At 37.5% G+C, this 23,917-nt stretch overlaps 1 protein-coding gene across 17 annotated transcripts in view; it reads right to left on the bottom strand.

Moving 5' to 3' along the window:
• KDM4C (lysine demethylase 4C) overlaps positions 1–23,917 on the bottom strand; it is a 437,058-nt gene that overhangs the window by 129,688 nt on the left and 283,453 nt on the right. For 2 of the 17 annotated variants that reach the window (XM_053907903.1, XM_053907902.1), the window contains one exon: positions 12,405–12,463. The exons of the other annotated variants lie outside the window; for them this stretch is intronic. In XM_053907903.1, the coding sequence (XP_053763878.1) occupies positions 12,405–12,463 (59 nt within the window). The remainder of the gene's footprint in view (positions 1–12,404; positions 12,464–23,917) is intronic. 17 annotated transcript variants of the gene reach the window in all.

Raw genomic sequence — 23,917 nt, 5'->3', positions numbered from 1 at the left:
TTGAAAAAATAAGTAGGAAAAGAAAAAAGTCGTATCCAGTTATGTCATTGTGAACCATCACTCACATGGTGCAAACTAGCTGATTTGTCACAGCACAAACATGTCAATTTGTCAATTCATTCATTTGTAAATGAACTTGCCCTAAATGCCTATGTTTATAACCCAATAAAGGGCAATATCAGAATGGATACTTTTTAACATTTCTTTCCTTTTCTAAATAGTACTTTATTGTCAGGAAACTAAATTGATAATTCTAAAATTTAATAGGGATTAATAAGGATTAACATCCTTAGCTAAAAAGTAGTGCAAGTTTTCTAAAGAATCCATACAATACCTGAGCTACATAAAGGCTCACACCTACCAAATATACCAATTGTTCTAGTATCGCTCATCTTTTAATTCAGTAAAAGGATTGAATGAATGCAGAGTGATAGAGTCCTTCAGGACCCTGATTTATTAAACTGGTTATCAATAATAAGTATTTTCAATTAGAAGAATAAAGGCTAATTAAAGGCCTAATTCACTCCAGATATACCATGTCGGAAACATCATATACTTTACCTCCCTTCCTTAACATGAACTTATTAGGTAATTTATATCCCACTTCATTTATGAGGAAACTAAGATTCAAGAGATTAAGTAACTTGCCTAAAACCATCCAATCCAGGAGCCATCAAACTTCTTCTGTAAATTGCCAGATATTTACTAATTCAGGCTTTGCACAACTACAGAGTTGTAACTAAACTCTGACGTTGGAGGGCAATATGTAAACAAATGGGTCTAGTTGTATTCCAATAACAATGTTATTTACAAAACTTGGCAGTGAGCTGGATTTGGCCCAAGCTATAGTGTTCCAACCAGCAAAGGGAGTAGCTGGGGTTCAAACTCAGGCCTTCCTGAGCACATGCCCATGACCTTTTTCTCCAGCATCCTCTGCCTGTAAGTACAAGGCAAGGCACAAGATTTCAAAGTAGAGTGCCCAAGTAAACAGGGAACTATGCCTGCCCTAGGAAACTCACAGTTTAGGAAGGGAGAAGACAGATGTGTACTTAACCATATTATGAAGAAGAAAATGATAAAGGGTATAATCAAGTCCCCATTTCCTCATTTCTACAAATGACTAAGAATTCATATTTTAACTAATACCCTCGAAAGAACACCTATCATAAAAAATTGAACTACAGTAGCATGTATCAATTAAAAATTTGTATTCCCACTTGTTTCATTAATCTAGAAAATAAAGCTTCTCACTGGTATAAGATCATTAAATTTATCTCCACTCCTTCCTTTGAAAAATGATACCATTTTAGGAAAAAACAACATTTCAGGTAGTCTGGACTACATGAATCCAACTTAACTGAGAGGAACAACAGTAACACTAGAGAGCCAGGCCATATCCTGAGGTTTAATAAGGTGCAGACAGTCAGGGTTCAAATCAGTTCTGTCACTTACTAGTGGTATGACCCTGCCTCAGATATCTTATCTGTAAAAGGGTGGGGAAAATGCTACTTCCCTAAATGAGTTAATAAATGTAAAGCATTCCACAAACACACAATAAATACAAGAACAGTGGTTACATATGTGAAAAGTTAATTGTGCTTCTAGACAACTTATACATAACATTGCCAGTGAATTATCTGGGTACAGTGGTTTAGCAGGGAACAAAATATAGATCTGTCATCAATAATTCTCGTGAGGTGCAAAATGCAAGAAGTAGAACTGGAGAGAAAAGAAAACTCTCCAGGAACCTCAAATCCAGGCAGCTAGGCTCTAAAGCAAGGAAAGATCTTCTATAGTTCTAAAAGCTGTCAACTCAGTTATGAAAAGCCAACAGATGCTAGAGTTTCCACAGTGCTGAGAGAACAGACATGCTGAAGGGAAAATCCCAATCCTATCCTCAAAACATCTCAAAATAGAGTAGACTGAATCAAACTAAAGTTGAAACAAAGCTCAAACCCAGCTCAACCTACAAATCAGACTGACTTATTACTACTGTAGAAAACTGACAGACAAAAGGCCATGTCCTTTATGAAAATAATATTAACATCAGTTGCTACAGACAAAATATCCAGCACATAATCAAGAAGAGCACATCGTACACTAAAAAAACAAGAAGATGATTTACAATCAAGAAAGGAAAGAATCAATAAAATCAGACACAAAAAATGAACAAGATACTGGAATGATCACATGGAGAGTTTCATACTGGTATGTTCAAAATGCTAAAGGAGCTAATGAAAAAGACAACATATGTGAAGAGAGAAATATTTTAGCAAAGTCATAGAAACTATTTTTAAAAAGTGTAAATGGTAGAAATAAAAAAAAATGACATCAATAACGTTGAATTCAATAGATTTCCAAACAGACTGGAATTGTGAGAGTAAAACTTAAATGGCTTTAAAGACGTGAATAGGAAATAGAAGGAATAATAACAGTTAGGAGGAGGAATAGAGATCTAAAGGAAAATAACCTGTTCCATTTCTGTATAAGTGGAGACTGAGAAGGAGAGGAAAGAGAGAGTAGATGACAAGAAATACTGGAAGAGAAAATGGTAGAAAACTTTCCAAAAGTGGTAAAAAAAAAAAAAAAAAAAGGTGAACCCACAGATTCAAGATGCCTAGCAAATCCCAAGAGATAAATATAAAGAAAACACATCTAAATATACAGTAGTCAAAATTGTGATAACCAAATATAAAGAACATATTCTTAGAAGCACAAGAAAAAAGACATATTCAGTAAACTCTATGAATTACATTTGATATCTGACCAGAAAAGTGGCAATGGAACAATATCTATAAAATACTAAAAAAAAAAAAAAAAAAAAGCTGGCAATCTGGAATTCATTTCCAAGGAAATATCCTTTGAAAATAAAGATAAAATAAAAAAATAAAAAATAGAGACAAAAAATTTGAAAGAATGAAGGAAAATGACACCAGCCTGAACCATGGATTGGCACAAAAGAACGAAGAACACCAAAAAAGAATAAATACATGGGTAAATATAAATAAACGTTTTGTATTTTCAAAACACAAAGATACAAAGAGAGAGAGACAGAGACTGTAAGTTTCATAAGAAGACTTGACTGTTTCAAACAAAAATAACAATGTTGTAGAGTTTAATGTATGTAATGGTAAATGTAAGATAAGATCATAAAGGGAAAGAGGCTTAATGAAATCACACTACTGTAAAGTTCTTACATTGTTCATAAAGTAGGGTGATATTACTGGAAGGTGGGTTGTGATAATTTTGAAGTGAAAATTATGATTTTCAGTCACCACCCATAACAAAGGTCACAAAAAATTCCCAGATATTAAATTCTAAGGGTTAATATGCTCAAAATCAAAACTCAAAAGCCATGCAAGAAAACATGATTCCATGAGCAGAATAAATAAAATGTAGAATTAGATAGATAGATATATAATAATCATAGGCACAAGATATAAAATAAGTACTTTAGCATGTTTTAAAATTTAATGCAGGTATTAGAAATGTAAGTAAGAGACTATAAATAAATGACAAATTAGATTTTTAAAAACAATATAAAAATTCTATAACCAAAAAATATAGTTAAAAAACTTGAAGAATGTTAAATAGATCACTCTTAGTAACAGAAAATTAGAAAAAACAAAGAGCTAAATAACCAAAAATCAATACCACAAACTATTCAACAATGTATTCAACTGAATACTGAAATGTGTGTGTGTGTGTGTGAGAGAGAGAGAGAGAGAGAGAGAGACAGAGTCAAAGAGAGAGTATCCGTCTCTGAATCATAAAAATAAATTACAATTGATTTACTAATCTAAACTCAAAAACAAAACAGACATATAAAAGTATTAAAATGAATTGTAGGCAAATATATTGATGTATTTAGAATAAATATGACTCCTTAATATAACATTTAAAAGATAAAAGGCATATTGGAAAGATTAGTAAATTCTGACTATATCAACATTTTAACATTCTGAAGGATAAATAACATACTAATAAATAAATTAACCTAGGATGATAGGACAAAAAATATTTCCAATATAAAACAAAGACTGCTATCCAGAAAGTATTTTGTAAAAACCCACACTTTTGAAAAATAGACAAAAGATTCAAAGACTCTTCACTGACAATAAACACAGAAAGATACCCAACTTCGAGAATAAAGGGTGAAAAACGAAATAATGAGATATGACTTCAGATTTTTACATCAGAAAACATATGGGTTGGGGGTATATAAGATTTTATGGTGGATTTGGAGAGGAATTTGGCATTATCAATCAAAATTTTAAATGCACATGAAGTATGAATCAGCAATTCAACTTCTTAGAATCTATCTTAGATAAACATTTATATCTGTGCAGCAGGAAGAATGTACAATCATCTATTTCTGTTTATAACTGAGAAAACAATTACCTCTGGGAGGAACTGGCCTTGTCAATTGCTTAGATTTTACTTGTAATGCTTAGATTTTTAAAATAAGAATAGAATCAAGATTGAAATTTAAAGTATCAATGAAAAAGATCTGGTAAATCCATAAATATTGAGTGACTAAGAATGACACAATGTATTACTAAATGAAAACATAAAGGTACATTAAACTGTGATACCATTTGGGTTCCCCAAGAGAAGTAAGCCATTACATTAATGTATGTATAGAAAAGATCTAAAAGCTCAACCGACAAAACAGTATGAGTAGTTTTGTTTAAAAAAGAGTTCAGAATTCGAGAGTGTTGGGAATGGGAAACTTTCCTAACAATGTTTAGTACTCTCATACCAAAAAAAGAAAAGCCACCCAAAGCAATCTATACACGCAATGCAATCCCTATCGAAATAACACCAGCATTCTTCACAGAGCTAGAACAAACAATCCTAAAATTTGTATGGAACCACAAAAGACCTTGAATAGCCAAAGCAATTTTGATAAAGAATACCAAAGCTGGAGGCATCACAATTCTAGACTTCAAGCTGTATTACAAAGCTATAATCATGAAGATAGTACGGTACTGGCACAAGAACAGACACATAGATCAGTGGAACAGAACAGAGAACCCAGAAACGGACCCCCAAATATATGCCAAACTAATATCTGACAAAGCAGGAAAGAATATCCAATGGAAAAAGGACAGTATCTTCAGCAAATGATATTGGGAAAACTGGACAGCGACATGCAGAAGAATGAACCTGAACCACTTTCTACACCATACACAATACTAAACTCAAAATGGATGAAAGACCTTGAAACATAAGACAGGAACGAATCGAAATCCTAGAGGAGAAAACAGGAAACAACTTCTTTGACCTCAGCCATAGCTACTTCTTTCTACACGTGTTTCTGGAGGCAAGAGAAACAAAAGCAAACATGAACTATTGGGACCTCACCAAGATAAAAAGCTCCTGCACAGAGAAGGAAATAATCAGCAAAACTAAAAGACAACTGACAGAATGGGAGAAGATGTTTGCACATGACATCAGATAAAGGGTTAGAATCCAAAATCTATGAAGAATTTAGCAAACTCAACACCCAAAAAACAAATAATCCAGTGAGGAAATGGGCAAAAGACACAATGAGATACCAACTCACACCTGTCAGAATGGTTAAAATTAACAACTCAGGAAACAACATATGTTGACAAGGATGAGGAGAAAGGGGAAGACTTCTGCACTGGTGCAAACTGGTGCAACCACTGTGGAAAACAGCAATGAGGTTCCTCAAAAAATGAAAAATTGAGCTACCCTATGACCCAGCAGTTGTACTCCTATTTATACAAAGGATACAAAAATGCTAATTTGAAGGGGTACAATGTTTATAGTGTGACTAATCAACAACAGACAAATTATGGAAAGAGCACAAATGTCCATGACTGATGAATGAATAAAGAAGATGTGGTATAGGGGTGCCTGGGTGTCCAACTCTGGCTGACAGTGCAGAGCCTGCTTTGGGTTCTGTCTCCCTCTCTCTCTCTCTGCCTCCCCCCACCCCTCATGTGCTCTCTCCCTCTCTCTTGCTGTCTCTCTCTCTCTCTCTCAAAAATAAATAAACATTTAAAAAAAAGACATGATATATACAATGGAATATTACTCAGTGATCTAAAAGAATAAAATCTTGTCATTTGCAACAATGTGGATAGAACTGGAATGTATTATGCTAAATAAAGTTAGTTAAAGAAAGACAAATACCATATGATTTCATTCATATGTGGAATTAAAGAAACAAAACAGATGAACACATGGGAAGGGAAGGAAAAATGACATAAAAACAGAGAGGGAGGTAAACCATTAGAGACTCTTAAATACAGAGAACAAACTGAGGGTTGCTGGAGGGGATGTGGTTGGGGGGTTGGACTAGGTGGGTGATGGGCATTAAGGAGGGCATTTGTTGTGATGAGCACTGGGTGTTGAATGTAAGTGATGAATCACTAAATTCTACTCCTGAAACCATTACACTATATGTTAACTAACCTGGATTTAAATAAAATAAAAAAATAATCACAATAATTAAAAAAAGAGAAAACCCACAGACAAGGAAATTTAACCTTTTTCCTCTATTAAACATGTGCAATTTAAAATTAATGTAACTGTGGAGGTGTATCCTATTTTTTTTTTTACTTAAATGAAAATTTTAACTGAACACTATGATTTCTTCTACCGTCTTTCAGTATATTGAAACTTCTTTCCAGTCTAACCTCTGGAAATACCCAGAGTACAAAATAAATAAATAAAATTCAGTATTCAGGGCTCATTGCCAGCCTTGTTTTATCTCATGTTTAATGAGCATGCCTTTTCCAGGAACAACAACACCCAATATAAAATGACTCACTATTATAAAGATTTAGATATATTGCTAGTGAACCAATGTCTCCTAAAACAAAACAAATACTAAAATGTCTGTCACAACATGATTAATCTATAAGACAGCTCTAATTCCTGTCTCTCAAGTACAGCGTCAAAAGAGCCATTCTGTTATACTTATCCCCCCACCCCAGGGCAGCTAAAACCTGAATGAAAAAGTACAAATTCAGATCATATACTGAACACTGCACCTCTCTTGCTTGGATCCCTTTCCCTCACCTAACAGCATTCACAAAAATCCCCTTCTAGGATTACCAAGTATTTTTTAAATTTGGTTTTATAAAAAATCACCACTGCAATGAACAGCAAGTATACCCATTTACTACATGGAATGGTTTCTTAATAGCTCAGTTATTAAACTATGAAAAAGAGTGTTTATAATCAAAGTGCTGACACAACATTAACAATAATGGTGAGAAGGACATTGTTATAATACAGCTGTCACAGTTGTTCATTATTTGTGGTAGAGGGAAATCACGTTCCAATGGCTCTTCTATAAAACATCAGTTAAAGAAATGCCAATACCAACATTCTCAAGCTGCCTCATAAGAAGCTCTCATTTTAGCTGACATATCTATAAGTGCCACTAAAGCCAATTTTCAATGCTATAGAAAAACTACAAAATTGAAGTACCTCCCTACACCCATATTTATCTGACATGTTCATAACAGAAATGCAAAACCATAAAATAGGGTTGCCTGAGCTGGGAAAACAAAGAGTAATTAATCACATTAACAGAAAGCTAGCTTACAAAGTGCTGATCAACAAAACATGGAAGAACCATTTCTGGAGATGTGGCTCATTTATCAGAGCTGAGAAGAGGATGGGATCTCACAAAAGGACAGGATGGGCATGAATTCTAAGTGATTAAGGAAATTACATGACTGGTTTTCTGCTGGTATCTTCTGAATGGAAATTCCACAGGCTCGTGAATTTCACACTAGTAAGTGAATTCTCCAATTTAAATGCCCACATTGATTTTGTACCATAAGTGAAAACATATATTCATTCAACAAATATTGGTTAATTGTCATGTTCTAAGCACTGGGCAACAGCAGTGAATGATAAAGAACCCACCCTCAATGAACTTACCTTCTGCTGGGACAGCAGACAAACTAAATCAGGACATTATTTAGATGGTAGAGGATGTTAAGTGCTATGAGAGCAGGCCATGGAATTATCAAAGGGAAGGTGATGCCAGAAAATTTTGGCCTTTTCTAATAGGAAAGGTGATCAGAAATTTAAAAGCGGGAATAACTGACAAGGCTTCACAGGCCATGAAAAAAGGCAACAACTTTATTCTGAGATGGCAAGGCACTGTAAGGTTTGAGTACAGCAAGGACATCATCTGAATTACATTTTAATTGGGTCATCCCAATAGCTGTGTTGACAGCAGACAATAAAGGTTCAAGAGCAGAAGTAAGAAATGTTAAGTGAAATAAGTCAGTTGGAGAAAGATAAATACCATATGATTTCACTCTATGTGGAATTTAAGAAATGAAACAAATTAACAAAGTGGGGAAAAAAAGGGACACAAACCAAGAAAAAGACTTTTAACTATAAAGAACAAATTGTTGGTTACCAGAGGGATGGGTGAAATAGGTTGTGGGTATTAAGGAGGCCACCTGTAGTGGTGAGCACTGGGTGTTGTATGGAAATGTTGAATCACTATATTGTACACATGAAACTAATACTATACTGGATGTAAACTAACTGGAATTGAAATAAAAAACTTTTTTAAAAAAGGTTAGAAACAAAAAGAGAAGTTAGTAGGTTACTGCCATAATCCAGGAAAGAGGTAATCAGTAGATCAGTCTGGGTAATGTGAGCAGAGGCAATTAAGAAGTGGTGAGAATTCCAGATTCATTTTAAAAGTAGCCAAGATAGGGTTTACTGTTAGACAAATATGGGTATGAGAAGAAGAAAAGCACCACAACTTACCCTAGAGATTTTGGTTTCAGCAGCTGGAAAGCCTAGAAATAAGAAGCCTGTGGGAGAAGAAGATCTGGAATTCAGTGTGGGACATGGTGAACTTGAGCTATCTATCAGGCATGTGAGAGGAGACACTGGTCATGAAGTTGGCCATACAGCTCTGCATCTAGGGGAGAGGCTGAGTGGACACAGACATACATAGGCCATCAATGACTAGCTGCTGTTTAAAACCATCAAAGCTATGACACGGATGAGATGACCAAACGGTCTGGTGGAGAAAAGAGGCCTATGTTTTGAGTTCTGCGGAAGGAAAAGAAGTGACTGGTAAAGGAAGAAGAAAAGCAGGAGTATCCACTGTCCTGGGAGCCAAAGGAAAACAGTGCTTCAAACGGGAGGCAGGCCAACTGATAGCACTAAAAGACCCGAAGTTTCTACAAAAACGTGGGCAAAGCCTGTGACTGGAATAAGTTTAAGAGAGAAGCGGGGAAGAATGGGAGAGAGTGAATAAAAGACAAATCTTTTAAGGAGTGTTACTATACATAGAGACATGGAGAGAGAGGGTGGGAGCTGGTGGGGAAGAAGGATCAAGAGAAGGTTCTTGGTTTATTTGAAAATGGGAGAAATAACAGCTTGTTTGGATGATAATGAGAATTACCTAGACAGGGAGCCCTGCTGGTATGGGAAAGAAAGGGATGAATTATTGAAACTATGGTCATGTGTATAAGAGAGCGAGTAGTGTAGGTAGGACCAGAGATACTGTAGATATGATGCAGGTGGAAACTTGGAGATCTCCACTGACGGCTTCTTGTTGCTCAGTAAAATATAAAGTGTGTTTGCAAGGTAAGAGTAAGGATGGGAGAGAAGATGGGAAGTTTCAGGTGACAGAGGTATGAAACAGTCAAGCCAGAGAGTGGTAGAGGGAATGTGTGATGGGACTGCAGCATGAATTACTGGCACCATGAGGACACATCAATAGTTACAAACTAAAAGCAAAAGCACTCTGCATGCTGGGTGTTTCTCCACAGCCATATTTAGCTGCAGGGGTGCAGGTGCAGAGCAGATAGATAACAGGTTTTACCAGGGTTGAGTTCTATCTTGGGAGAATAACAAAGTTAGCAAGCTGGAGAGCTGAAAGTGTGCAAGGACACACAGTAGCAAAAAAGATACGTAAGGACAAGAGGGGAGGGAGAGACTGAAAAGCGGGGAGCATTACTAAATCCCATGTCACAGGGAGGTAAAGGATTGCTGGATTTCAGGCACTAGAGAGTGTGGGCTTGTAACACAGAAGAAGGCAGTCTGAGGAAGATGCCTCAGATTGGGAGAAGACACTGGAAATGGACATGTCTTGTGGAATGCCAAATGGTGAAGAGTGAAAACAAATGAACGACTCTTTCTAAAGGCTGTCATTCTACTGAATGCTGTATTAGTTCTTTATTACTGCAATAACAAATTACCTCAAACTTAATGACTTCAACTAACACAAATTTATACAGTTCAGTAGGTCAGAAGTCCAAAATGGGTCTCACTGGGCTAGAATCAAGGTGTCCACAGGGTCATTCATTTCTGGAGGCTCTCGGGTAGACGGCATTTCTTTGCCGTGTCCAGCTTTTATGGGTGGACTGCATACCCTGGCTCATGGCCTTCCTCCATCTGCAAAGCACATCAAGTGCCTCTCATTTCACTTCACTCTGACCTCCTCTTCTGCCTCTTCCACAGTTAAGGACCCCTGTGACTCCACCAGGTGCACCCGGATACCATCAGGTCAGCTGATTAGCAACCTTAATTCTATCTGCTACCATAATTCCATTTTTTATGCAACATGACAAACACACCCATAGGTTCCAGGGATCTAGACAAGGAAACCTGGGAGTGGGAGTGCATTCACCACATTGTCTCATACAACCATGTGTATGAAGGGAATATAACAGAAGAATAGAAACTCATACATACTCTGTTTCAAATTCTTTTCCCCCCTGGATTCATCTTTCTAACAGCATTGCTTATACCAAAAATAAAAATTAATTTGAGATTGACAGAACACCTATCTGGTAGCAGGCCAGATACATGTTCAATGGCAACAAACACCTCTATAATTTAAAATTGGTCAGAAGTCATCTACATGAAACTTAATGCATTTACATAATCGTATTTCCAGGAACCTGAGCAAAGTACTTCAAGCTGAACGTATATCTTTGTTAAAACTGTACAACCTTTGGCTTTCAAATAAAAACCCAGCTGGTTTATTCTTTCTTCCCAGCAGGACCTTCAATAACAAATAGCAAAGTACTTGATTTCTTCATCCTGCCACCAAACTAATTTTTGCTATTCATGAGAAATGCCTGCCTTCCACTTTTTCCCCCCTCCACTCTTCCTAGGGATCCCTTTCCTCATTGCTAAGGAGATGTGCCTTGTAGCCCAGTGACCTCTGGGCATGCACATCCTGGTATGTAGTACAGTATGCTATGCTCCCCATAATGTCATCATTATTCTTCCTGACTTTACTTCTGCTCTCTGGTTGAAGCACTTAAGATTAATGAAGCATTTGTTCTCAATCAAGAAGCTATTTATGAATATAGTTCCACTTACAATAAGCTATGTAGACTTTCTTTCTCTCATTACCAAGTGGAGGGAGGGAGAAGAATGATGTTTATTGAAAGGAAGAAGAAAGTACAGAAAAAAATGATTTTTGACTTTTTAGCCTGTAAGAAGGTCCCTAACAGGAAGGCCTCCACATCATAGTTATGTTGTCAGGATAACTGATATCCTCAAATGTGCTGTTCTGTTTGGTTAAAGTAACATAATAATTATCACCCTGGCCTTTGTGAGCCAAGGGTTAAGGCCGAAGCTGTTTAGAATAATCTGCCTCTTCAGGAGGCAAGAGGTCATTGTGAACCCGAATGTATTCCCTCAAATGGGAGCGTGTGGTTCTGCCTAGTGTCTTAAAGGGACACCTCAATGGAGAGGAGCAGTTACAGAAGCAACCACTTGTCTACAAATAGCCAGTGCTCACTTGTAAATGCCCTGCCTTTAACAAGAATGGAGCCTTTCTTTTTTCTTACCAGTTTTACTGTATATGAGGATCAAAGTCAGCCTTTTAGGCTGACAGCCTCCCATCACCTGGTCTTAACAGTGTCTCATGGAATAAAAAAATACAGCATAAAACACATCACAGGGAGCAGCAGCGCCACCATGACCTCTCAAGGCCATAAGCCAATCTGATCTAAAAATCAATGTCTCTGATCTACAAAGCCACTTCAGAGCTCTTCGTAAAAGAAAAATGTCAATGCTGTTGTCAGTTGGGAAATTGGATTCAGGAGATTATCCAGTTCTGGGGAAGGTCCTATGGGCAGAAACTAAAGTAAATATGAAAGAGTAAAGAAACTGCTCTAGTCAACCACCCAGTAATGCTAATTATCCTACATTAAGTAGATAACTAATTATAGTGTAATTACACTAGAAGTTAGTGCTGGATTAATTTTCAATGTAAACAAACAAAAATCATTCAAAAACATTATTCAAAAACTGGCCAATTGCTTAGCCTTCTTCCCACTCTAAAAACAAACAACTGAGAAAAAAAGAGTCTGGGCCTGGAAATCTGAAGACTTGAGTAGTCCCATGAATCCAGGCTCTCTTACCATATTGTGAGGTGATCCTGGGGGTAAAACACTTACTTTCTCAAACCCTGGTTCATTATCTGTAAAAGGAGATTTTTGAGACAGATGAAGAATTCTTTAGTCCTGCCAGTATTACATGGAAACTGTATGCTGCCTATATTAGTTTATATTTAAATCAAGAGTTTCCTGAATTTGTAGGTCAAAAGTTGAAAAATAAAACTTTTTGTAAAATGAAAGACTTCTAAGAGCATAATTATTAGTAATTTCTAACATCTATTATCAATACCATTATTTATATATCTGGGGAGCTAAACAGGGGAAATAAGGTTGTGTTATGTGGCAAAGGTAAAAGAAACCTTATACACAGATTTTCTTTACTAATATCCACCCAAAGAGAACTCCTACTTTAGAGAGAGGGCAAACACTACTTGAGATTCAACATAGCTAAATTAGGATTGTTTCATAATAGATGCACCTCCATCTATAGGACCCAGTCTCAATGCAATGTAGGAACCAAAGACTACCTAATAAACCACCTTCCTCCACCCACCAATCATCAAGCAGAGTAAAGAGAAAGGTACACAGGTAGGCACTTCATCATTCCCAAAGGTCTGAAGAGCCACCATTTCTAAGAGGTAGATCATTTTTACCTGAGATCTAAGAGTTGGCAGACTAAGGTACACTCCAGAGATCAGGAGTTCAGACAAATGCATTTCAACAAATGACTTAGATTCTTCAGTCTACAAGTAACACCATGGGAGTGAATTTTGTAGATACCACTACCTTAGGAATTTCCATACTTTAACTTTGTGACTATGATTTATGCAGAAAAAAGACTTCATTTTCTTTCAGAAGTCAAATAAAACAGCTATGTTCAGAGGGCATGAATAGCAACCACTACCCATCTATTGATATCACTTACTTACAGTTAAGCAGTAAAATAATAAACACCAAAATGTTTATCTTTAATCATTGTAATTGCATATTCCATTCTTTATAAGGAAAGGAAATGCAAATTCCAAATGGTCATCAAGGTATAACTTGCTCATATCTATTTGTTACTCCATTTTTAAAAACAAGCAAATAAGAGAAATAAAGGGCACAGTGAATAAATGTGAAAACACATTTTCATGTTTGGGTTTTGATTTCCTGAAACCATTTTGGGGGGAAAAAAACCCAGAATGTTATGTTACACATATACAACTTCTACAGAGTACAATAAATGCTTTTCAATAGATAATAAATGCATGCAATTACCAAGTTTGTGCATTTCATTAAACAGAATGAAAATTCCAACCTCTAAAGGGTTTTTTAAATTTTTCATTACAAAATCTGCTTTTTTGATAAAATGGCAATATTCACCCAAGAATATAATATACAGCTACTTTTTTTATAATTTCAAATAAAAATATTGAAGCAAATTCTCCTAAATTAAGTATAGTGAAATATACTAAAATTAAAAAAAAAAAAAAAGAACTTAGAAGATAATGCAAACTGACATGCATTCCAAACAGCAGGCAGATAAAGTTATATGAAGGCCTTGAAGCCACTGGTTTGTTTAAAATTTCCTTTAGCTCATAAAAACTATACTGATCCAGCCAATAATAACCCATTCCTATACTATTTCTGTTACTCAGCATCTCTAACTAGGTTAAGAAGTGCACAATAAATTTAGTATTCTTGAAGGTTCCCAATTCTAAAGGAAAGCTAATTAAAGCAAAATGGAAACACAAAGCAACACAGACTCAAGGGATTTTAGGGTCAGAAGAGACCTTTGACATAATCTCTAGTAGAAGCTTCTCATTACATTGTTTTAAAATCTTTCTTTAATTTAGGTTTTGTTTAGATTATAAGTATATGAGCTACTGAGTCAACCCTGCCCACCAAGAATTATATAAGATCATAAAAAAGCTCCCTAATAAGACACAGCATAAATGATATATACTTTATTTAAAATTTTTCACACTTAAGATGGAAAACTACAGTACAGGTATAATGCTGCCAAGCACAGAAGGCTGGCAACTCATGATCTGTCAGAGTCATATATCTGAGTATGATGTGATTCTCCATGATAAGTTACCAATCTTCACATGCAGTTTTCACCATTTATGGCACTAAAACAAAACTTCATAGCCCCTGCCCCCGGAAAGGCCCCTGAAGAAATGCCTAAATTTCCTAGAAAGAAAGAACCACCAGACAGCTACATTATCCTTAAATGAAAAAAAAAGAAAATCTTATCCATACTCCTTTTTAACCTCTTTAACATGCTTATATTTATGTATCCTTTAAAATTCTATCTTATAAACTCTTCAAAATATAATATAGAACATCCTGTTCTTACTCTATATAATATTAAGCACATGGGTTATTTTAGAATAATAGTAGTTAGGTTATTATTCCAGACAAATAACTAACATCTTTCTTCATAAATCAGAAGTGTAGCCCTAAAGGAATATTCAGGTATTTCACAGAAATACCCAGACTCAAAACATTTTTTTCAGTATAGGGATAAAAATAAAATGGTTGGGGAAAAGCCTGAATGAAAACAATACAAATTCTGTATTTTTATAGTGAGAATACTAGCATTTTTAATTAGTAGTAACTTGTAGTCATTATTCAGTGGAAATCAATAAACAGATTGGAGACAAACTATAGCATTTTAAATCAAAAGTGATTAGATTCACATTAAGAATTCAAGTAATAAGAAATACATGATAGAATTGGAGTACTGACAGTCTACAGACCTTGATAATGTTCAGCATGTACTCTCAAGCGATACTATAAAAGAGTAAAAATTGTTCCAAAATGAGTTTTATAAATAGTCACAAAAAGGCTGAAAACAGAACTGAAAATAAAATAATCCAATATGGGTTTTAAGCCATAAGCTCAAAGGTAGCTCTCAGATAGTTGTATCTATATACCTGAGCAGTACTGAAATAGGAAAATAGGTACAAAGCAATGTTATTTATTAGAACAATTGGACGTACAACCTGAATCTGAGGATAGACAGGTATTTGCGGGGCTGGGGTGGAGGGGTGGTTCTTTATCTAATTTCATCTCATTTGAATTTGGATATAGAGCCAGGATCCTAGAATCCAAGTTAGGGTGCAATCTAAAATTTGTAACTAATCTCTTCCACCAATACATTCAGTTGAAGCTGCAATACAGCTTCTTCTTTCTTGTTTTAGTTGACATAAATAGATAAAGAAAAGGTAGCAAAATGAAACACAGAGAGTACTGAAGCAAAACTCTGGAAACAGTGAGAGCACTAAAGGCCACAAATAAATGTCTGGTCCCTATCGCTGCAAACACAACCTTCTTATTTTATGCTTCACCTGTTCAGAAATGATCCAACACTGCACCAGGTGTGAGGGGTGCTACAGAGGTAAATGAGACAAAGTTCTGGATTCTGGTTACTTAAAATCTAACAGAACAGATGGGGCCAGAGCAATGCTCCTCTTTAGAATTGGTAAATAAAAAGACGGCTGGTCTGTGAGCACTGATCCCAGCCTTGCATAAGTCCTCAGTTACCTCGCCCAAGTGGACAGTGACAAAACCTTGTAATGCTAAGAGAATTTCCTCATGAATAAGTGAATTAATTCAGAACAGATGAAATAATCCCTACAATGCCTTTACTTCCAAAATTTAAATTACTAATGCTTAACTCTATGATACAGTTATGGTTATACTCTCCTTTTCCACCTAGCTTTATTGAAATGTAATTGACATATAACATTGTAAGTTTAAAATGTATAACATGATGATTTATTTACATATTGAGAAATGATCACCAAAATAAGGTTTGGTAACACACCATCACCTCACATAGTTTTATTTATTTATTTATTTATTTATTTATTTATTTATTTATTTATTTATTGTTTTGTGGCAAGAACTTTAAAGATCTTAGCAATATTCAAGTGTAGTACTATGCATTACAGTATTTCTAACTATAAATACTATACTGTATGTTATATTCCCAGAATGAACTGGAAGTCTGTTCCCTTTAACCACCTTTATCTATTGCCCCCAGTGCCCCCCACCCTTGGAAATCACCGGTCTACTTTGTATTTCTATGAGTTCAGTGTGCTTTTTTAAGATTACACATATAAATGAGAGCATTTGTCTTTCTCTGACTTATTGCACTTAGCATAATGCTCTCAAGGTCCATTTATGTTGTTGCAAATGGCAGGATTTCCTTCTTTTATATGGCTGAATATGAAATTTCAGTATATATATATATATATATATATATATATATATATATATATATATACACACACCCCACATTTTCTTTATTCATTCATCTGTCATATGGGAACTCTTTAAAATGAATCTTTAAAAAACAGAACCACAGTCAACTTTCACATATACCTTATAAAGATAAATATAAGGTATTTCAGGCTACGTTCTTTCTAGCCTCCAGATGTGTAAAGTACTCATCATAAAAGGGAACAGAATTAGCTGGAACAATCACATTTGTTGCATAAATATATATCCCAAGCAAAATATGCTATTGAAATATTTTGTATCCATGGTGAATAAGTCTTACATTCACAAAGTATATTTAAAAAGAAAATCCTACAAAATAGTTCGGAATGAGAGTTAGTGATGTACAAACCAGCAATGAAATATCATCTGACCCACCCCTGCACTGTTAGATCTCCATCAGCTCCTTTGGAGCCTCCATTAAAAGGAGCTGTAAGTCTCCTCTGGAACCTAAAACTGACAATGTGAGATTGATTCCTGAAGAAGTCAGGTCTAAGGATACTTTTTTTTTTTTTTTTTTTTTTTTTAATATATGAAATTTACTGTCAAATTGGTTTCCATACAACACCCAGTGCTCATCCCAAAAGGTGCCCTCCTCAATACCCATCACCCACCCTGCCCTCCCTCCCACCCCCCATCAACCCTCAGTTTGTTCTCAGTTTTTAACAGTCTCTAATGCTTTGGCTCTCTCCCACTCTAACCTCTTTTTTTTTTTTTTTTTTTTTCCTTCCCCTCCCCCATGGGTTTCTGTTATGTTTCTCAGGATCCACATAAGAGTGAAACCATATGGTATCTGTCTTTCTCTGTATGGCTTATTTCACTTAGCATCACACTCTCCAGTTCCATCCATGTTGCTACAAAAGGCCATATTTCATTTTTTCTCATTGCCACGTAGTATTCCATTGTGTATATAAACCACAATTTCTTTATCCATTCATCAGTTGATGGACATTTAGGCTCTTTCCATAATTTGGCTATTGTTGAGAGTGCCGCTATAAACATTGGGGTACAGGTGCCCCTATGCATCAGTACTCCTGTATCCCTTGGATAAATTCCTAGCAGTGCTATTGCTGGGTCATAGGGTAGGTCTATTTTTAATTTTCTGAGGAACCTCCACACTGCTTTCCAGAGCGGCTGCACCAATTTGCATTCCCACCAACAGTGCAAGAGGGTTCCTGTTTCTCCACATCCTCTCCAGCATCTATAGTCTCCTGATTTCTTCATTTTGGCCACTCTGACTGGCGTGAGGTGGTATCTGAGTGTGGTTTTGATTTGTATTTCCCTGATAAGGAGCGACGTTGAACATCTTTTCATGTGCCTGTTGGCCATCCGGATGTCTTCTTTAGAGAAGTGTCTATTCATGTTTTCTGCCCATTTCTTCACTGGGTTATTTGTTTTTCGGGTGTGGAGTTTGATGAGCTCTTTATAGATTTTGGATACTAGCCCTTTGTCCGATGTGTCATTTGCAAATATCTTTTCCCATTCCGTTGGTTGCCTTTTAGTTTTGTTGGTTGTTTCCTTTGCTGTGCAGAAGCTTTTTATCTTCATAAGGTCCCAGTAATTCACTTTTGCTTTTAATTCCCTTGCCTTTGGGGATGTGCCGAGTAAGAGATTGCTACGGCTGAGGTCAGAGAGGTCTTTTCCTGCTTTCTCCTCTAAGGTTTTGATGGTTTCCTGTCTCACATTCAGGACCTTTATCCATTTTGAGTTTATTTTTGTGAATGGTGTGAGAAAGTGGTCTAGTTTCAACCTTCTGCATGTTGCTGTCCAGTTCTCCCAGCACCATTTGTTAAAGAGATTGTCTTTTTTCCATTGGATGTTCTTTCCTGCTTTGTCAAAGATGAGTTGGCCATACGTTTGTGGGTCTAGTTCTGGGGTTTCTATTCTATTCCATTGGTCTATGTGTCTGTTTTTATGCCAATACCATGCTGTCTTGATGATGACAGCTTTGTAGTAGAGGCTAAAGTCTGGGATCGTGATGCCTCCTGCTTTGGTCTTCTTCTTCAAAATTACTTTGGCTATTCGGGGCCTTTTGTGGTTCCATATGAATTTTAGGATTGCATGTTCTAGTTTCGAGAAGAATGCTGGTGCAATTTTGATTGGGATTGCATTGAATGTGTAGATAGCTTTGGGTAGTATTGACATTTTGACAATATTTATTCTTCCAATCCATGAGCAGGGAATGTCTTTCCATTTCTTTATATCTTCTTCAATTACCTGCATAAGCTTTCTATAGTTTTCAGCATACAGATCTTCTACATCTTTGGTTAGATTTATTCCCAGGTATTTTATGCTTCTTGGTGCAATTGTGAATGGGATCAGTTTCTTCATTTGTCTTTCTGTTGCTTCATTGTTAGTGTATAAGAATGCAACTGATTTCTGCACATTGATTTTGTATCCTGCAACTTTGCTGAATTCATGTATCAGTTCTAGCAGACTTTTGGTGGAGTCTATCGGATTTTCCATGTATAATATCATGTCATCTGCAAAAAGCAAAAGCGTGACTTCATCTTTGCCAATTTTGATGCCTTTGATTTCCTTTTGTTGTCTGATTGCTGATGCTAGAACTTCCAGCACTATATTAAACAGCAGCGGTGACAGTGGGCATCCCTGTCGTGTTCCTGATCTCAGGGAAAAAGCTCTCAGTTTTTCCCCGTTGAGGATGATGTTAGCTGTGGGCTTTTCATAAATGGCCTTTATGATCTTTAAGTATGTTCCTTCTATCCCGACTTTCTCAAGGGTTTTTATTAAGAAAGGGTGCTGGATTTTGTCAAAGGCCTTTTCTGCATCGATTGACAGGATCATATGGTTCTTCTCTTTTTTTTTGTTAATGTGATGTATCACATTGATCGATTTGCGAATGTTGAACCAGCCCTGCATCCCAGGAATGAATCCCACTTGATCATGGTGAATAATTCTTTTTATATGCTGTTGAATTCGATTTGCTAGTATCTTATTGAGAATTTTTGCATCCATATTCATCAGGGATATTGGCCTGTAGTTCTCTTTTTTTACTGGGTCTCTGTCTGGTTTAGGAATCAAAGTAATACTGGCTTCATAGAATGAGTCTGGAAGTTTTCCTTCCCTTTCTATTTCTTGGAATAGCTTGAGAAGGATAGGTATTATCTCTGCTTTAAATGTCTGGTAGAACTCCCCTGGGAAGCCATCTGGTCCTGGACTCTTATTTGTTGGGAGATTTTTGATAACCGATTCAATTTCTTCGCTGGTTATGGGTCTGTTCAAGCTTTCTATTTCCTCCTGATTGAGTTTTGGAAGAGTGTGGGTGTTTAGAAATTTGTCCATTTCTTCCAGGTTGTCCAATTTGCTGGCATATAATTTTTCATAGTATTCCCTGATAACTGTTTGTATTTCTGAGGGATTGGTTGTAATAATTCCATTTTCATTCATGATTTTATCTATTTGGGTCATCTCCCTTTTCTTTTTGAGAAGCCTGGCTAGAGGTTTGTCAATTTTGTTTATTTTTTCAAAAAACCAACTCTTGGTTTCGTTGATCTGCTCTACAGTTTTTTTAGATTCTATATTGTTTATTTCTGCTCTGATCTTTATTATTTCTCTTCTTCTGCTGGGATTAGGCTGCCTTTGCTGTTCTGCTTCTATTTCCTTTAGGTGTGCTGTTAGATTTTGTATTTGGGATTTTTCTTGTTTCTTGAGATAGGCCTGGATTGCAATGTATTTTCCTCTCAGGACTGCCTTCGCTGCATCCCAAAGCGTTTGGATTGTTGTATTTTCATTTTCGTTTGTTTCCATATATGTTTTAATTTCTTCTCTAATTGCCTGGTTGACCCACTCATTCGTTAGTAGGGTGTTCTTTAACCTCCATGCTTTTGGAGGTTTTCCAGACTTTTTCCTGTGGTTGATTTCAAGCTTCATAGCATTGTGGTCTGAAAGTATGCATGGTATAATTTCAATTCTTGTAAACTTATGAAGGGCTGTTTTGTGACCCAGTATATGATCTATCTTGGAGAATGTTCCATGTGCACTCGAGAAGAAAGTATATTCTGTTGCTTTGGGATGCAGAGTTCTAAATATATCTGTGAAGTCCATCTGATCCAATGTATCATTCAGGGCCCTTGTTTCTTTATTGACTGTGTGTCTAGATGATCTATCCATTTCTGTAAGTGGGGTGTTAAAGTCCCCTGCAATGACCACATTCTTATCAATAAGGTTGCTTATGTTTATGAGTAATTGTTTTATATATCTGGGGGCTCGGGTATTTGGCGCATAGACATTTATAATAGTTAGCTCTTCCTGGTGGATAGACCCTGTGATTATTATATAATGCCCTTCATCTCTTGTTACAGCCTTTAATTTAAAGTCTAGTTTGTCTGATATAAGTATGGCTACTCCAGCTTTCTTTTGGCTTCCAGGAGCATGATAAATAGTTCTCCATCCCCTCACTCTCAATCTAAAGGTGTCCTCAGATCTAAAATGAGTCTCTTGTAGACAGCAAATAGATGGGTCTTGTTTTTTTACCCATTCTGATACCCTATGTCTTTTGGTTGGCGCATTTAATCCATTTACATTCAGTGTTATTATAGAAAGATACGGGTTTAGAGTCATTGTGATGTCTGTATGTTTTATGCTTGTAGTGATGTCTCTGGTACTTTGTCTCACAGGATCCCCCTTAGGATCTCTTGTAGGGCTGGTTTCGTGGTGACAAATTCCTTCAGTTTTTGTTTGTTTGGGAAGACCTTTATCTCTCCTTCTATTCTAAATGACAGACTTGCTGGATAAAGGATTCTCGGCTGCATATTTTTTCTGTTTAGCACACTGTAGATATCGTGCCAAGCCTTTCTGGCCTGCCAAGTTTCAAAGGAGAGATCAGTCACGAGTCTTATAGGTCTCCCTTTATATGTGAGGGCACGTTTATCCCTTGCTGCTTTCAGAATTTTCTCTTTATCCTTGTATTTTGCCAGTTTCACTATGATATGTCGTGCAGAAGATCGATTCAAGTTACGTCTGAAGGGAGTTCTCTGTGCCTCTTGGATTTCAATGTCTTTTTCCTTCCCCAGTTCAGGGAAGTTCTCAGCTATAATTTGTTCAAGTACCCCTTCAGCACCCTTCCCTCTCTCTTCCTCCTCTGGGATACCAATTATGCGTATATTATTTTTTTTTAGTGTATCACTTAGTTCTCTAATTTTCCCCTCATACTCCTGGATTTTTTTATCTCTCTTTCTTTCAGCTTCCTCTTTCTCCATAACTTTATCTTCTAGTTCACCTATTCTCTCCTCTGCCTCTTCAAGCCGAGCCATCGTGGATTCCATTTTGTTTTGCAATTCGTTTAAAGCGTTTTTCAACTCCTCGTGACTGTTCCTTAGTCCCTCGATCTTTGTGGCAAGAGATTCTCTGCTGTCCTGTATACTGTTTTCAAGCCCAGCGATTAATTTTATGACTATTATTCTAAATTCACTTTCTGTTATATTATTTAAATCCTTTTTGATCAGTTCATTAGCTGTTGTTATTTCCTGGAGATTCTTCTGAGGGGAATTCTTCCGTTTGGTCATTTTGGAGAGTCCCTGGCGTGGTGAGGACCCACAGGGCACTTCCCCTGTGCCGTGGTGTATAACTGGAGTTGGTGGGCGGGGCCGCAGTCAGACATGATGTCTGCCCCCAGCCCACCGCTGGGGCCACAGTCAGACTGGTGTGTGCCTTCTCTTCCCCTCTCCTAGGGGCGGGATTCACTGTGGGGTGGCGTGTCCCGTCTGGGCTACTTGCACACTGCCAGGCTTGTGTTGCTGGGGATCTGGCGTATTAGCTGGGGTGGGTGGGCAAGGTGCACGGGGGCTGGAGGGGCAGGCTTAGCTTGCTTCTCCTTAGGTGATCCACTTCAGGAGGAGCCCTGTGGCAGCGGGAGGGAGTCAGATCCGCTGCCGGAGGTTTGGCTCCGCAGAAGCACAGAGTTGGGTGTTTGCGCGGAGCGAGCAAGTTCCCTGGCAGGAACTGGTTCCCTTTGGGATTTTGGCTGGGGGATGGGCGGGGGAGATGGCGCTGGTGCCTTTGTTCCCCGCCAAGCTGAGCTCTGCCGTCCGGGGGCTCAGCACCTCTCCCTCCCTTTGTCCTCCAGCCTTCCCGCTTTCCGAGCAGAGCTGTTAACTTATGACCTCCCAGACGCTAAGTCGCGCTTGCTGTCGGAACACAGTCCGTACGGCCCCTCCGCTTTTGCCAGCCAGACTCGGGGGCTCTGCTTGGCCGGCGAGCCGCCCCTCCGCCCCGGCTCCCTCCCGCCAGTCCGTGGAGCGCGCACCGCCTCGCCGCCCTTCCTACCCTCTTCCGTGGGCCTCTAGTCTGCGCTTGACTCCGGAGACTCCCTTCTGCTAATCCTCTGGCGGTTTTCTGGGTTCTTTAGGCAGGTGTAGGTAGAATCTAAGTGATCGGCAGGACGCGCTGTGAGCCCCGCGTCCTCCTACGCCGCCATCTTCCGGAACCCCCCCAGGTCTAAGGATACTTAAAAATGCAATCAGCGCCTGGGTGGCTCGGTCGGTCAAGCATCCGACTTCGGCTCAGGTCATGATCTCACGGTCCGTGGGTTCGAGCCCCGCGTCGGGCTCTGTGCTGACAGCTCAGAGCCTGGAGCCTGTTTCAGATTCTGTGTCTCCCTCTCTCTGTGACCCTCCCCCGTTCATGCTCTGTCTCTCTCTGTCTCAAAAATAAATAAACGTTAAAAAAAAAAAATTTAAAAAATAATAAAATAAAAATAAAATGCAATCATTCCAGGGGCAACTTGGTGGTTCACTCGGTTAAAGCTTAAAGCGTCTGACTCTTGGTTTTAGCTCAGGTCATGATCTCACGGGTTCGTGAGTTCAAGCCCCACATCAGACTTTGTGCTGGCAGCACAGAGCCTGCTTAGGATTCTCTCTCTCTCTCCCTCTCTCTCTCTCCCTCTCTCTGCTCCCTCCCCACTCATGCTGTCTCCATCCATCTCAAATACGTAAATAAACTAAATAAATAAATAAAATGCAATCATTCCAGCCACAAAACCCAAAGAATCATACTTAACGTGTCTGCTAAAAATTAATATTGTAACACAGCCATACTAAATAAGGGAGTTAAAGCCAAAATATTGATATTACCAGTTACTTCTCTGCAATGCTTAAACTGCAATTCACTGATTTCTAAGGAGAAAAAAGTAGGAATAGAGCTTCCTAGACAAAATTCACTCAAACAGGTAAGTTTAAAAAACAACTGGCTCACTGTGAATTTGGGTCATTTCCACTTAGAAATATTATGTGGGTCTAAAAATATCA

Source organism: Panthera pardus, unplaced genomic scaffold (assembly GCF_024362965.1).
Source record: "Panthera pardus isolate Hobbes unplaced genomic scaffold, ASM2436296v1 HiC_scaffold_20, whole genome shotgun sequence".
Taxonomy (NCBI): domain Eukaryota; kingdom Metazoa; phylum Chordata; class Mammalia; order Carnivora; family Felidae; genus Panthera; species Panthera pardus.
This window is presented reverse-complemented; position numbering and strand designations above follow the sequence as displayed.